The sequence below is a fragment of the Trichechus manatus genome, unplaced genomic scaffold (assembly GCF_000243295.1).
Source record: "Trichechus manatus latirostris isolate Lorelei unplaced genomic scaffold, TriManLat1.0 scaffold00021, whole genome shotgun sequence".
Lineage (NCBI taxonomy): Eukaryota > Metazoa > Chordata > Mammalia > Sirenia > Trichechidae > Trichechus > Trichechus manatus.
The window spans coordinates 22,705,793-22,722,251 of record NW_004443957.1 but is presented as its reverse complement, the minus strand read 5'-3'; the positions used below and the strand labels follow the sequence as shown (position 1 = coordinate 22,722,251).

The 16,459-nt window shown below is 36.3% G+C and overlaps 1 protein-coding gene across 4 annotated transcripts in view; it reads right to left on the bottom strand.

The window, feature by feature from the left end:
• Nucleotides 1–16,459, bottom strand: part of SWT1 (SWT1 RNA endoribonuclease homolog) — a 126,405-nt gene that overhangs the window by 14,121 nt on the left and 95,825 nt on the right. For 3 of the 4 annotated variants that reach the window (XM_004372915.2, XM_023728129.1, XM_023728127.1), the window contains exons 17-18: nucleotides 9,277–9,343; nucleotides 5,357–5,421 (exon numbers count right to left, since the gene is read on the bottom strand). In XM_004372915.2, the coding sequence (XP_004372972.1) occupies nucleotides 5,357–5,421; nucleotides 9,277–9,343 (132 nt within the window). The remainder of the gene's footprint in view (nucleotides 1–5,356; nucleotides 5,422–9,276; nucleotides 9,344–16,459) is intronic. The other variant, XM_023728128.1, reaches the window with a different exon arrangement.

The following is a 16,459-nucleotide window of genomic DNA, read 5'->3' as shown; positions in this document are numbered from 1 at the left end:
AAAAAAAAAAAAAGATACATGAGCTATAAGTATTGGAAAAAAAGAAATAAAACTATACGTATTCATAGCTGAAATCCAAATAAAGTGAAATCCTAGGCAACTTCAATATTTTCTCCATTTATCATGATGTTGCTTATCCTCACTACCGGACCAATAAGCAACATTATGATAAATAGAGAAAATACTCAAGTTGTCAAGGATTTCATTTTACTTGGATTCACAATCAACGTCCATGAAGGCAGAGGTAAAAAAATCAAATGACGTATTGCATTGGGCAAATCTGCTGCAAAAGACCTTTTTAAAGAGTTGAAAAGCAAAGATGTCACTTTGAGGACCAAGCTATGCCTGACCCAAGCCATGGTATTTTTAATCGCCTCATATGCATGCAAAAGCTGGACAATGAAGCTGGACAAGAAGATCGAAGAAGAATTGATGCCTCTGAATTACAGTGTTGGTAAAGAATACTGAATATACTATGAACTGCCGGAAGAACGAACAAATCTGTCTTGAAGAAGTACAGCCAGAATGCTCCTAAGAAGCAAGGATGGTGAGACCTCGTCTCACTTACTTTGGACATGTTATCAGGAGAGACCAGTTCCTGGAGAAGGATATCGTGCTTGATAAAGTAGAGGGTCAGCAAAAAAGAGGAAGACTTTCAATGAGATGGACTGACACAGTGGCTACAACAGTGGGGTCAAACATAGCAATGATTGTGAGGATGGTGCAGGACCGAGCAGTGTTTCGTTCTGTTGTACATAGGGTTGCTATGAGTCGGAACTGACTCAACGGCACCTAACAACAACATTCATAGATGATTATCTACATAGAAAAGAATCTACAGACAAATCATTAGAACTAATAAGAGAGTTAAGCAAAGTTGCCAGAGAGCTTTAAGGTCAGCATACAGAAATTAATTTCTATATATTAGCAACTAGCAGCTAGAAATAATTAGTAATTTAAAATATATTATCTATAATAACAGGAGCTTTGGTGGTGCAGTGGTTAAGCACTTGGCTGCTAACTGAAATGTCAGTGGTTCAAAGCCACCAGCCGCTCTGCAGGACAAAGATGTGGCAGTCTGCTTCCATAAAGATTACAGCCTTGGAATCCCTTTGGGGCAGTTCTACTCTGTCCGATAGGGTCTCTACGAGTCAAAATAGACTCCCTGGCAATGAGTTTGTCTTTTCGGTTTTTATCTATAATAACTACCAAAAACATAAGGTACCTAAGAATAAACTAACAAAAGATGTGCAAAACCTTCATGGAGAAAACTATAAACCCTCATCAAAACAGATGAAAAATTTACGTAAGTGGAGAAATACACAACATATTTATGGATAGAAAGACTCAGAACTGTAAAACTTCCCCTCAAATTCACCTAAGATTCAGTACTATTCTAATCAAAATCCCACCATAATTTTTGGTTGAACTCAGCATGCTAATTCAAAACTTTAAATTGGAAGAACAAATAGCCAAGAATAAGCAAACATTAACGAAGAAGAACAAGGTGGGGACATCTTTATTACTAAATATAAAAAATTATTTTAAGCTATAGTAATTAATACATAGTCCAGAAACAGACCCACATGTGTGTGAAAGCCTTATTTACGACACAGAGGGGCATTGCAAAGCAATAGAAAAAGGATAACAAGTCAGTAAGTGCTGCCAGAACAACTGCTTATCTGTATGGAAAAAGAGAAATTGGATTCCCACCACACATGAAAAAAATTAGGTGGATTAAAGACTTAAATATGGAAAGGAAAACTTTAAAATACATATATCCTCAATATCTCTTTTACAATCTTTGGATAGGGAAGGAGTTTGTAAACAAGACACAAAGCATGCAAACTATGAAAGAAAAAACAAAATAATTTACTACATTAAAATTAAAAACTTCTGCTCCTCAAAGGCAAAATCTGACAAAGTATTAGTAGATAAAGAACTTGTAAAAAATCATTAAGAAAAGGAAAACAGCCCAACAGAGAAACATAAAAGATATGAACAGGGATTTCATAGTAGAAGAGGCATGAAAGATCAAACTTACAAAAAGACGCTTAACTTCATTACTGAAATCTGGGAAGTAAAAATTAAATCACAAGCAGATACCATTTTATACCCACCAGATTTTTAAAATTAAATTGTAATTTAAAAAACACATACAAGTGTTGAAGAAGACAGAAGATGGGGGTGCAACAAGAACTGTCTAATGCTGTCTGTGGTAAAGAATTTGGAGTTATGTTGTGAGGTTGAACATGTGTGTATCATATGACTCGGAAATTCCACACCTAGGTAAATACCCTAGAGAAACTCTTTCACATGTGTACTGGTGGAAATGTTTAAGAACATCCACAAAGCACTGTTTGTGATAGCAAACAACTGGAAATAATCTGTATGCCCATTAAGAAAAAAAAAAGGATAAACTGAAATTTAGTGAGACAGTGGCATACCACACAGCAGTGAAAATACAGTCAGTTTCTTGCTTTGAACACAGAATTTGTTCCAGTGCCACCGACATACTAAGGAACAATTTCAGCATGACACTAATTTATCAGTATTTTCTTCAGTGTGATACTAGATAAATGGAGAAAACTGAACCCAGGTGAACCAACCTGCTTAGGAATACACAAAACACACACACACGCACCTCAAACATGCACCAGCTACCTCAGTTCACCACATGTATTATGAGTCATACCCATTCACCTCTGTGTTACTACCTGACATCCAATTTCCTCCCATCACTTCGCAACAACTCACAAGCTGCAACCCTTCTGATGACCACTTCCACAAGCAAACTTCAGGTCATTTTCAAGGTAAAGCCCATATTTATTACAGTATTTACATATTTCTCAATGACTTAATATTTGTAAAACTGTGATACTATTTTTATCAGGTTCCTATCTTTGTTTTGATGTGTCTCTGAAGACTTTTTTAATTAAAAAAAATTTTTTTAATTGTACTTTAGATGAAGGTTTACAGAACAAATAGTTTCTCATTAAACAGTACACCTATTGTTTTATGACATTGGTTAACAACCCCATGACATGTCAACACTCTCCCTTATTGATCTTGGGTTCTCTATTACCAGCTTTCCTGTCCCCTCCTGCTTACTAGTCCTTGTCCCTGGACTGTTGTGCCCCATTAGTCTTGTTTTGCTTTATAGGGCTGTCTAATCTTTGGCTGAATGGTGAACCTTGGGAGTGACTTCATTACAGAACTAAGGGTGTTGGGGAGCCATACTCTTGTGTTTCTCCAGTCTCTGTCAGACCAGTAAGTCTGGTCTTTTTTTGTGAGTTAGAATTTTGTTCTACATTTTTCTCCAGCTCGGTCCGGGACCCTACGTTGTGATCCCTGTCAGAGCAGTCAGTGGTGGTGGCCGGGTACCATCTAGTTGTACTGGACTCAGTCTGGTGGAGGCCGTGGTAGTTGTGGTCCATCAGTCCTTTGGACTAATCTTTCCCTTGTATCTTGTTTTTGAAGACGTTTTTGAGTGTTGTTTCCCTAGTGCTATTTTTCCCATAAGCCCTGTGGTTTTCAGTTGCATGATTTTGCACAGTGCAGTGGTGATATTTAGGAGTGCATTGGTGATACTCAGGAATGCATATGTCATGGTACAATAAAACTGACTGTAAACCAACTACTTATCCATGCATCAGCATGGATCAATCTCAATATGAAGTTAAAAAAGAAAATAGCAAATAATATATACCGTGTGATAACATTAAATTAAAAAACAAGTAAAATTAAACAACATATTTTTACTGATACATGATATATAGTAAAATCATAGAGAAAAGAAAGAAAATTGAAAACACAAAATCCCTAGAGAAAGGACAGGGAGATTGGGGGGTGGGGGGGAGATGCAGCAAGGGATGGGTAAAGGTCTATTTTTTCGCTGAATGGAGGGCATATTTTCTGTACCAGTTGTTCTTCAAAGCACGGTCTGTATCTGTGAGGTCAAAGCTAGTTTCATAATAAGACTAAGACATAATTTGCCTTTTGCACTCTCATTCCCTCAAGAGTATACAATAGTTTTCCAGAGTCTACATGACATGTGATTACTGCAACAGATGATAAAATGAAAAAGCAGGAATGACAGGGAAGTGTAAATCAAAACTACAATAAGATAGCACTTCATACCCACTGAGATGGCTATAATTTAAAAAATGGAAATTAAAAAGTACTGGCAAGGATGGGAAGAAATTGGAACCTTCATACATTGTTGGTGGGAAGGTAAATGGTGCAGCTGCTGAGGAAAATAGTATGTGGTTCCTCAAAGAGTTAAACACAGAATTACCATATGACCCAACAATTCCCCTGTGAGGTATATTCCCAAAGGAATTGAAACCTGGTCCTCAAACAACAAATGTATATGGATGTTCACAGCAGCACTATTCACAATAGCCAAAAGATGGAAACATCCTAAATGTCCACCATCGAATGAATGGATAAACAAATTGTGGTATATATGTAACTATGAAATATTATTCAGCCATAAAACATAATGAAATACAGATACATGATACAATGTGGATGAAACTCAAAACCACTATGCAAAGTGAAAGAAGTCAGACACAAAATGTCATGTACTGTTACGATTTCATCTATATGAAACATTCAGAAGAGGTAAATCCACAGAAACAGAATGCTTAATGGGTACGAGTTTTCTGTTCGGGGGTGATGAAAAGGTTTTGAAACTATATAGAGGTGCTGGTTGCACAACAATGTGAACACACTAAATGCCACCGAATTGTTCACTTTAAAATGGTTACTTCTGTGTTATGTGAATTTCACTTCAATTAAAAAAGCAAATATGGAATCCAGCTATCTTCTATTCAGCGAGACATTAAGAGATTTGTAAAAATGCACAATGCCACTCTTCTCAGTAATATTTTTTTGTTTTGGAGAAAGTTATTTTCATAAAAATGTTATTTACCTTAACATGATATTAATTAAATAATGTTACTTTAAAATGAATTAATAAACATTTTTTAATTTCTCAGTTATAATTTCTAATACAGTAAATATAGATATAACCCACATAAATAAAAGCTCTGTAGGATCTTCAATAATTTTTAAAAATATAAGAGTCCCTAAGGCCAAAATGCTTGAGAACCACTGCTTTAAACCTCATACATCCTTGCCTTCCCTCTCTTTTCTCTAACACACACACACACACATACACACACACACACACACACACACGGCTATTCTGTATGTATGAAACTTTTCATATTAATAAATATTAAAAAACCTAGTGTAGTGAAAAGATAAAACAAAAAAACCTCACCATCACCAAGTGGTGCTGTATATGGTAAAAATCTCGTTACAATGGTAATATACACATATGACTTACCGATACTCAGTCTGTGAAACACAATTATAAAGTTCCTGGGCAGTAAATTGGATACTTTTATTTACCTGAAAAGAACCAAAATATCGTTATTTAAAACTGCATTTTATACCAAATTACAGCACAATTATTGTTGGGTCTCATCCAATCAACTTTGATGCAGACTGACGTCATGTGACAGAGTGGAACTGTCCCATAGGGTTTTCTAGGCTGTGACCTTTAGATTTCGACTCACAGTGATCCCATGTGACAGAGTAGAACTGCTGGGTGGGTTCAAACCACCAACTTTCTGATTAGCAGCCAAGTTCTTAACTACTGCATCATGGGGCTCCTAATTAACCATATTAGAACATTTTAAATTACACCATCAAATATCATTTTAAAGAGCCTTTAGTATTTTTACTATTACGTCAAAATCGGCTCAACGACACCCAACAACTGTGCTCTCACTACTCATTTGGCTTAATATGCAGTTTTAAAAAACCATGCCAGGACCTAAAACGTATTCAAACTCAGGACATCAAATGTCAACACACTGCAGGTGTTAAGCCAGAGAATGAGGAGATAATTTGTTCTCTATCAACTATTTAAATCTGATATGATATGAATACAAAATAATTCCTTAAGCCTTTAGTGGATCTTAAAAATAAAAAATGAACTTAAGTTTTTTCCTAAAATTTAACCAGTAAATATTTTATGCCATTTTCAAATAATAAACTTAAGAATATACTACAGGAGTACACAAAGTAATGAAGAAAAAATACAAAAATGATCTAGATTTATCGTTAGTTTTAAAGTAATCACCCACATACTTTTATGCATTTATCCCAGAAATGGCTGGGTTTAAAGGTGATATGTCTCTAGGACACAGTAGATAACTTACACTTTACAGTTACTTTACTACTAATAAAGGAAAACTGAAGCACAAACTCATGACCTACATCACAGGCCGTACCCTGAAATATCTTGTTTCATCATATTCATTAATTTTGACTATTAAGATATTTTAATTAACCATATTAAACTCATTGCCGTCGAGTCAATTCCTACTCACAGTGACCCCTTAAAGGACAGAGTAGAACTGCCCGATAGGGTTTCCCAGGTTGTTATCTTTATGGAAGTCTACTTCCACATCTTTCTCTTGTGGGGCTGGTGGGTTCAAATAGCCGACCTTTTGGTTAGGAGCTGAGCGCTTAACCACTGCACCACCAGGGCTCCTAAACAACCATATTAGGACATTTTAAATTATACTGTTAAATATCATTTCTATGCTTAAGTGTACAATTTTAGTTCCTAGCGAACAAACAGCTAAAAGATGCCTTTGTTAGTAAACATTGAGAGTTGTGACTCTAGTTGCACTATTTATAAACGAATGCTGAGTGTCAGAAATGGCTCAATTTATTTTTTTTAATTCTTAAAAATTCAAGAACAAAAGGTTAAGGTTAAGTATAAAAATAGCCAAACTTCTTGAAAGGTTTAGATGATCCTATCACTGTTTATGATATGAGACAAGTATCTCCAATGTACTAATTGGTATAGAGGGGGAAATTCTGCTAAAAGAAATGATTAAAAAAATCTGGGAATCAGAAGGACATATTCTTATAAATAATAACTTTAGTAGTTTCTCCCAATTCTCTTAGGAACATGAAGCACTAAACCCAAATAGACCTATGTCCCAGATTTTCCAGGATGCGATTTTAAAACTGTCCTATTGTTTCCACAATGTATTTTTATTGTTAGACCTAATGTCTCAGCTTCAGACTCAGAAAGTACGATGAAATAATTATACCAATCATCTCAAAAGAGGAAATCCTCTTAACAGTCACATAATGTGATTATAAAATAGTAAGGTTTATTTTTAAAAAGCACACATGAACACCAATCTATGCTTAAATAGAATATTATATTCTAACATATTTATTATAATGAATTATATTATGTGTATACAATTTTAAAATTATGTGTTTATACATAATAACGTGTTTTATAGTTACAGGTAAATAATTATGCTAATGGTAATCATGTTAATTAATTATAATTGTTCATAATATTCTTTCCTTAAGAATGAGTAACATTTTCTGACCATCTACTCTGTGCCAGGTAGTGTTTAACACACTTTATATATATTAACTCATTTAGTGTTTACAAATCATTGTCTTTATGATTTATCTATTGTTGTTACTCCTATTTTACAGGAGAAGAAACTATGTAAGTCAAGAAGAGTTGAGTGTAAGTCTTCCTAGATCATACAGTTAATATACCAACATTTCAACATGGGCAGTTTGACCTCTGAGTCAAACTTAATCACTAGTTTCTTAATGGAAGACTTCTGGCATATAAAAAGTTAAATAAAAAGCTAAGCAAGAACAAACATGAAGAAATATATTTAAAGGACTTGGACTCCATAATAAATGTGAGACCTAAATATATACCTTCATTTAACCAAAACCCATTGCCATCAAGTTGATTACAACTCATGGCAACTCCACGTGTTATGGAGTAGAACTGATCCATAGGGTCTTCTTGGCTGTAATCTTTACAAAAGTAGGTCACCAGGTCTTTCTTCCAAGGCACCTCTGGGTGAGTTTGAACCACCAGCCTTTAGGTTAGTAGTTGACTGTAAACTGTCTGTACCCCCTAGGGACCTATTCATTTAGAGTGTTTTTTTTTTTTTTAATTATACTTCAGGTGAAGGCTTACAGAACAAATAGTTTCTCATGAAACAGTAGTGTACATATTGTTTTATGACATTGGTTAACAACCCCCCAACATGTCAACCCTCTCCCTTCTCAACCTTTTTTGTTGTTGTTGTTGAAAATATACATAGCCAAAGATACACCATTTCAAAAATTTCTACATGCACAGTTCAGTGACATCAACTACGCTCTTCCAATTGTGCTGCTATTCTCACTTTAGAAGAAGGCTTACAGAACAAAATAGTTTCATTTAACAGTTAGTACACGTTACCCTATGACAATGGTTAACAACCTCACAACACATCAACACTATCCTTACTCAGCCTTGGGTTCCCTATCACCAGCTTTCCTGTCCCCTTCTGTCTTCTGTCCCTTGTCCCTGAACTTCTGTGTCTCACTAGTCCCATTTGGTTTTATGGGGCTGTCCACTCCCCGGCTGAACGGTAAACATCGGAAACGACTTTACCACTGAGCTAAAAGGGTGTCGGGGGGCCATACTCTCGGGGTTTCTCCAGTCTCATTTAGAGCTTTTTAAAATAAACACACATCCACAATTGAAAAGCAGGAATATATAGAACACATCGGCCAAGAGCTTTAGGCAAACAGAAATTAAAAATCAACAGAATACTCTTCTTGGTCAGCAATGATGAGGAAAGCATGCAGGTTAATTTACAAAACACACTGGAGCCTCATTACAGCTCTAACTCCAGGGTCTATACTGTTGCTACAGAGGAAACTAAATTATAGTTTTCCTTTCTAGTAATCAATGGTTCTTAACCAAAGATGGTTCTTTCTCCCTAGGGGCTATTTGGGTATGTAGGTTGGGTAGAGTGGTAGTATATTTTTAGCTGTCACAATGACTGGGAAGCTACTGGTATTTAGTACCCGAGGACCAGGGATGTTAAACATCCTGCGATGTCCACGCAAGGAAAAAATGACCTGCCAACATGCCAACAGCACCCTCAGTGAGAATCATTACCTCTAGGAGGTACTAAGTTCTGTGTTGGAGAAGTTGTATTATGATAGGGCATTATTGTATGCTTTTCTTAGGGAACTAAAGAAAGTAGTGAATATGTGATTGGCAAACTTCTGTGGAATTTGAGAACTTAATTTAAAGCAAGCACCAATTAAATAGCATTCCATTACATTTTATAACTCCTCTTCTGTTTATTTATTTTTGAAACTTATACTGGAAATGAGGCAAACATTTAAAAACATTTCTCATACCTCATACTTGATTAGGAAGTTATAGAGGGTCTCAACATCTTGATAATTGCTATTGGGGGCCAAAATCCTAAAAAATAAAATAAAAACAAAGGAGAATGAATGATTTAAGAAAAAAACAGCACCTTCAAATTTCTCCCAAAAACATGAGAAATAATGTATTGTATGATAAGCTTATTTAAATGTTTACCTTTTTTCTGTCAATTAAAAATTATAAAACCATGATCTTAATTCAATAGAGATCAATTTATTAAAATATTTTGGCTTATTTAAATTGGTATTTATATCATCATTTAATCACCAACTATAAGCATTCTTATATGTGAAATTATAGTTGATATTTTGAGTTCCAATGATATAGGTTCCTCAAAAGATTGACAGACATGTGCAGTGAGTGCACTTACACTTCCTATCTTTCAAGCTATGGACAAAGCTTGAAGATTTCCCACAGAAATGTTCAATCAGCCCAAATGGATGACTGATTAAACTATCAGACACGTAAAAGAAATCCTGATAATAAAAGATTTTGTGACTAAATTCAAATAACACTCTTTGACCTCTATCAGCCTAGAGGTCTATGAAAAATCAGTAGTAATCAGACTATGTCAATTGTTGGAAATAATACTGATTCACAAAAAGAACAAATGATAGAAACAATTTTAAAAAAAGGAAAGAGAAGAATATGTTTCTCCTATTAGCATTAAAGTATTAACTCTTACTTTCTGATACTATTTTTTAATCCTTTCAGCATGAAGAATATTTTTTTCTTTTGAAAAAATAAAGAGAAAGCAAAGTAACCCAGTCTTTACAGTATAGTGGTTATGAGCACTGTCTTTCTGGGTGTGTCTAGTTGTGTGACCCTGGGTAAATTACTTAACTTCTATGTGATCTTTTATCTGTTAAATAAGGAAGTTAATAGTTCCTACTTCATAGGGTTGTGAGAACTAAATGAGTTCATATAAGAAAAGTTCTTATAACAGTGTATGATATATGGCAAATGCTATATTATTTGTCAGTTCGAATAATAACAACTATCATCATCATCTGATTGTTTCAAGCCACATAATAAGTGAATGATGTTATAACTAATGGGAAATAAAGCTACCTCAATTAATTCTAAAATTCTAAGTGGCTTTTAATTACAATATCTATACGCACAGCCCTACTAACTCTTGATGTTGTCAGGCTTTCAACAGAGTTAATTTGTCTCAATAACATTTATTAGATCTTTAGACTATTATACCTATGGGAGAGGTTTTACAAATAAATTTTCAGGACGTAGTCAAATTTTTTAAAGTACACATACAGAATATCTTTAAGAATATAAAAAAGTCTGCATAAGAGTATCAGTTTCATGGAAAACATTTCTTCCCTCAACATGTAATTTTAAAATACAAATAATCTAAGAACAACAACTAAAAATCCAAGGATAATACTTTGGCGGTGGTGGTGAGGAGGAAGGGCCATAAACAATCTCCTTAAGTAAATGAAAACAAAGCTATCTAGATAAGTTAAAACAATCGTTTAGACAGGCAACAGGAAAAAATCAATTGCTGTGCTCTAATTTTGCAACCTAGTATAAACAAACTATCAGCAATGGGGAATAATTTGTACCCATTTTTTTTTTATTTTTATGGCTTTAGAAATAATCCAAATTGTACATGATAAAAGAGGTTAAGGAAATTAGATGAAGCAACATGTTTTATGCTAAGAACTTATAAATTCCAACCTGATATCGCAAAAGAAAGTATTTTACTAGAGAATAATATTTACATTTTTATGCCCTAAAATATTTTGTAGAAAAGCTGGTTTTACATAAATTAGTCATTAATTACAGTAATAGTTTATATCCAAAGTAAGAAATACAGAAAATACTTGTATCGTCCTAGTTTTCAAATTAGCAAAGAATTGTAATTTTAAAAAATCTCATCCTAGTTTTATTTTTTAACAGCTTTATTGAAGTATAATTTGCATACTACAAAATTCACTCATTTTAAGTGTATAATTTTATCTACAGAGTTGTACAATGATTACCACAGTTCACTTTTAGAACATTTCCTTCACCCAAAAAGGACTCCTCTTGCCCATACGTAGTCATTTTCTGTGCCCAGCCTCAGCCCCAGCTCCAGCAAATCTCCAATCTACCATCTGTCTCCACAGAACTGCCTTTTCTGAACGCAACTGTTTTCTTTGTCTATCAGTTCTTTCCCTGTTACTGTCACAAACCAAAAAAGCCAAACCCACTGCCATTGAGTCAATTCGATTCCGACTCATAGTGACCCTACTGGACAGAGCAGAACTGCTCCATGAGATTTCCAAGGCTGTAACCTTTATGGAAGCAGACTGCCACATCTTCCTCCCGAAGAGCAGCTGGTGAGGTCGACCCACTGACCTTTCGGTTAGCAGCCGAGTGCTTCACCACTGTGCTACCAGAGCTCCTTACCATCACAAAAGCATAGTGTTAACTGTAAACAGCATACTATCATATAGAGGCAAACTCCAGAGGATAATGGCTAAACCTCACAATGTACTGGACAAATAAGTAAAAAGGTAAAATGCCTGCTAAAGATGGCCAGATTAGAACAAGAGACTCTATTCTCTCATTCAACAAATACTTGAGGCATATTATGAGCCAAGCACTGTTTCTAGTCCCTTGGGATACATCAGTGAATAAAAAGACAAAGGTCCATATTAGACCAAAGCATCATAGTTCTAAAGAGCATATGAAAGAAAAAAATTTTGACCAAACACAGGGAGATGACGAAGGAAGAAAAATATCTCATTCTTGTCCATTTGACAGCTTCTACTTCTCCCCACTTTTCAGTTGCTACTTGTAAACAAAATAAGAAACAGTAGTTTTAAGTTTTTAAGAAAGAAGTCATTTGCTACAAATGTAAATATTTGATTATTCAACACAAGTATCACAGGATTGTACCCTAATGAACAAACGTTTGCTTATATGTCTGCATCATTCACAGATACATAACTTTTATAATTAGAAGAAAAATTATACGTGTTATTTTTTTAAAACTAGGATATACATTATAGGATTCATTGCCAAATTTTTTATTTTGAAAGAATGTTTTGAGGTAAACTGAGCTCAAAACAGACTACACAACCTTTATTAAAATACACTCAATTTGAGGATGAATTTAGATTTAAGTGCATCGTATGAATTCTGAGTTTAAGAGAATGGAATTTGGACTGGTATAAAAATTGCAAACTTTTACTCACTAGAACACAGCTTGCTGAAAATACATTAAAAAAAATAAAAGGGAGAAAAACACTTTATGGTCTTTCATGGCGTGGTAATTCCCCACACAAAAATTCTTTAGAGGTCAGCTTTCTCTATAGTTTTCTCATTTTTTTTTCTTATACCAGTATGAAGACAAAAGATTCTTAGAATTAAAGTCCTAAAATTATCCTTCAGTGGCAACATTTTAAAAGAATGGTAGAATGAAAGAATTAGCCACTGGGGGCAAGCAAAATTTTTCAGAAAATGACCATTTTTATTATAAATATACAATCATGCATCACTTAACGTCTATGATATGTTCTGTGAAATAGGACATTATGTGATTTGGATGTTATATGAACATGCCTAAATCGTGAGCAATAGCATTCACTGATTTTCCATCTTCGTGTTGTTTAATAACCTTTTATTTCATTTCCAAATCGATACTTCTCCTTTGCCTCTTGCTGCTGCTATCACTAGTGCTGGTTCTGCTGCATTTGGGAACCATGATGCACTTCACAGTAATATTTACAAAAGAAAATTAAACAGAGAGATAATGCTACAACACTCAAAAGACATGCGAAAACGAGATTGGATGATGCTGCCTACGAATCAAAGCATGTTACACTGTTACTTATTTGTAAGTAGGGAAAGTTCACCTTAAAATAATGACAGAGAGCCCTGGACATCAAAGGCAAATTTGAGGAATCGGACTGAGTGGCAGGGAGAGGGAGAGATGGTTCGGAAGCAGTGAGGAGTTGCCAGACCTGACCTGGCGATAGCCTGAGCCCTTCAGGCCTGATCAGCTTGTGGTTCGCAGTGAGGCAAGCAAGCAGCGGTGCTCAGGAAGCATTTTCCACACTGGGAGAGACGCAGCAGCAGAGAGTCTACCTGGCCATCCAGAACCAGAGAGAAGCAGCCCTTGATAGGCGAAAGATAAGTGCTTGCATCTGGCCTACCACACAGATCAAAAACACCCCCCTTAGGGAAAAACCTCTCTCCCATTTTCCTCCCCACTGCCTGTTCTGCACTGGGTGCAGGACCAGCTTCAGCAATTGCTGAGTTCCAGGGCTGGAAGTAGGACCCATCATGCTCCCTGAGCCATTTTCCCGGCCTTAGAGAGTGAAAAAATTAACAAATGGGGATAAATAATCTGCCAGCTCACCTAAGCCAGGAATTCAGGGTAGGCACAGCTCCTTTGCCTAGGCACAGGCATAAGGGATCCACAGACTTTGAGTGCCTTTCCCTCTCCATAGACTTGCGTGGGCCCATTTCAACAGTGCAGGCCCTCGTTACCACAGTACAACAGGATATATACCTGAAGTCTAACGTCAACTGTTTCAGCTGTGAAGTGGCAGGTTCGTGAAATTTGACACTGCTCTGCCCATTAAGCAGGTTCTCCGCCTACCCACATCAGGGGCCTCAGTACTGCTGGCTCCACCCACACCACCTAGCCACCTGCAACAGGGGCCCAAGAATAAGAGATGTCCCCCAGTACTTACAGACAACAGCACTGGGTGCTCATAGTCCAGCTGCAAAACCCACCCATCTACATGCTCTAGGGAACAGGGACATGCTTTCTTCCTGGACACTTGGGGGTGGCTGTCGGTTCACTGCCTTGCTCAGCTTCTGTCCCACTGCTGCAGCCGATGCCTGTGCCTACACCAATCACCCATGCCTGTCTAGAAATGTAGGTGAGAGCCTGCACCACACACTTGGTGACTGACTACCTGGACACCTAAGCTGAATCCATACAGGAGGAGTGGGTGGACTCCTGGGTTCACATACTTAGTGGCAGGTCTGGCCACCTGGTGGCAGGACATTGGAGCTTCAGGGGCACTGGTGATTGGCCTAGCTCACAAGAGCAGCCTATTTGGGCATATCTAAACAAGAAGCTAGGACACAGTAAGCAAACATAAAATAAATAAATATAATAACTTATTGATGGCTAGGAGACAACAGTCGATATCAAATCACCTAAAGAGGCAGACCATGATGGCTTCAGCAAGTTCCCAAAATAAAAAATCTAGAAATTTTCCGGAGGAAGAAAATTTCTTGGAATTACTGGAGGCAGAATACAAAAGATTAATATACAGAACTCTTCAAAAGATCAGGAAGGAAATTAAGTAAAATGTAGAACACGCAATAGAGGAATTTAAGATTAGAGAAGAGCATAATGACAAATTTAACAGGCTGCAAGAATCCACAGACAGACAGCAATCAGAAATCCAGAAGATTAACAATAAAATTTCAGAATTAGACAACTCAATAGAAAGTCACAGGAGCAGAATTGAGGCAATGGAAGTCAGAATTAGTGAGACTGAAGATAAAGCACTTGACACCAACTTATTTGAGGAAAAATCAGATAAAAGGGTTGAAAAAATGAACAAACCCTAAGAATTATGTGAGATTCTATCAAGAGGAATAACCTATGAGTGACTGGAGTACAAGAACAGGGGAGGAATGACAGAAAATACAGAGAGAATTGCTGAAGGAGTGTGCTGTCACAGTATAGGGAGAGCAATTATGGTCACATAACAATGTATGTTTAATTTTTGTATGAGAGACTAACTTGAAATGTGAACTTTCACTTAAACTACAACAATAAAAAATAACAATGATAGAGAGTACAGTACAGGACGTACATAAGCTAGTAACATAGGCGTTTATTATGACTATCAAGACATATGTATTATGGGTTATATATGTACCATTATACGCCTAGCAGTGCAATCACTTTGTATACAACAGACATGAGATACACGTTGAGTGTGGGAAAATGTTGCGTTCACTATGTCCGGTTACGTCCACTATGTTCCATTTATCGATCAGGATTTCTGAACTCTGTTATAACCTTATGGGAACGTGGATGTATACACAGTCAGACACTGCCGAAACGGACATTATGTGAAGCATCACTGTATCTACCTTTGTTCTTCCAAGAAGTCTTAGGCTGGGTTTTCTAGAGAAGCAAAACCAGTGAAGGGTATATATAGCACGAGATTTATCTCAAGGAAATCGCTCGTGTGGTTGTGGAGGTAAGTCCCAAATGCATGGGTCAGGCATCAGTCTGGAGGCTTCTCCTGACTCATGTGTTTGCAGAGGCTGACAAACCCAAATCAGCAGGTCAGATGACAGGCTGCTGGCCCACAAGGCTACAGAAGTTGGTGAATCAGGTCAAACAACAGGCTGCTACTTCACAGGGCTGCGGAAGTTGGTGAATCCCAGAATCGGCAGGTCAGACGGCAGGCTGCCAGCTCAAGTCCCAAGAACCAGAGGTCAGATGATGACGAGTTGGATGCAGGATCCACAGCAAGAGCCAGCTTTGCAAGAAAGTCCATACATATTGGATGCAGGTCACACCCTCAAGGAAGAGTGTGACTTGAGTAAGATGGTGACTTGAGTAAGGATGTGACTTGAGTAAGGCTGTGACTTGAGTCACACCCCTTTAGATACATCTCACACTTTTTTTCAGCTTTGCAAATTTAGGTATTCTGCCACTGGTTGCATAACTATATAGACAACTGGTCCATCAATATTTTCAATCACAACTTACCAAAATTATGTGTAGAGCTTTATTAAAATTGAAATATACATTTTTAAACATTTCAAATTTAACATATCAGCTTTAAGAAGAAAACAAACACTAATACTGTAAATATGATACAGTAAAAAGTATTTTCCCATAAATCATCTCATTATTCTTATGAAGAAAGTATCATGAATCTGATTTAAAAAGAAAAGAAACTGTGGCTTAGAGAGGGTAGATGACATGCCTAAAGTCAGCTACAAAGGGATAAATCTGGAACTGGAATTCCAAGCTCTTAGTTTAAAAAATATATTTTCATTCACTTCTTTAACTGAAGGACTTGGTTAATAGTCACCCTATTGTTGACTCCCAATGTAACACCATATGATTTGCTATTTTTTAAATAAAAGAGAATAGAGGTG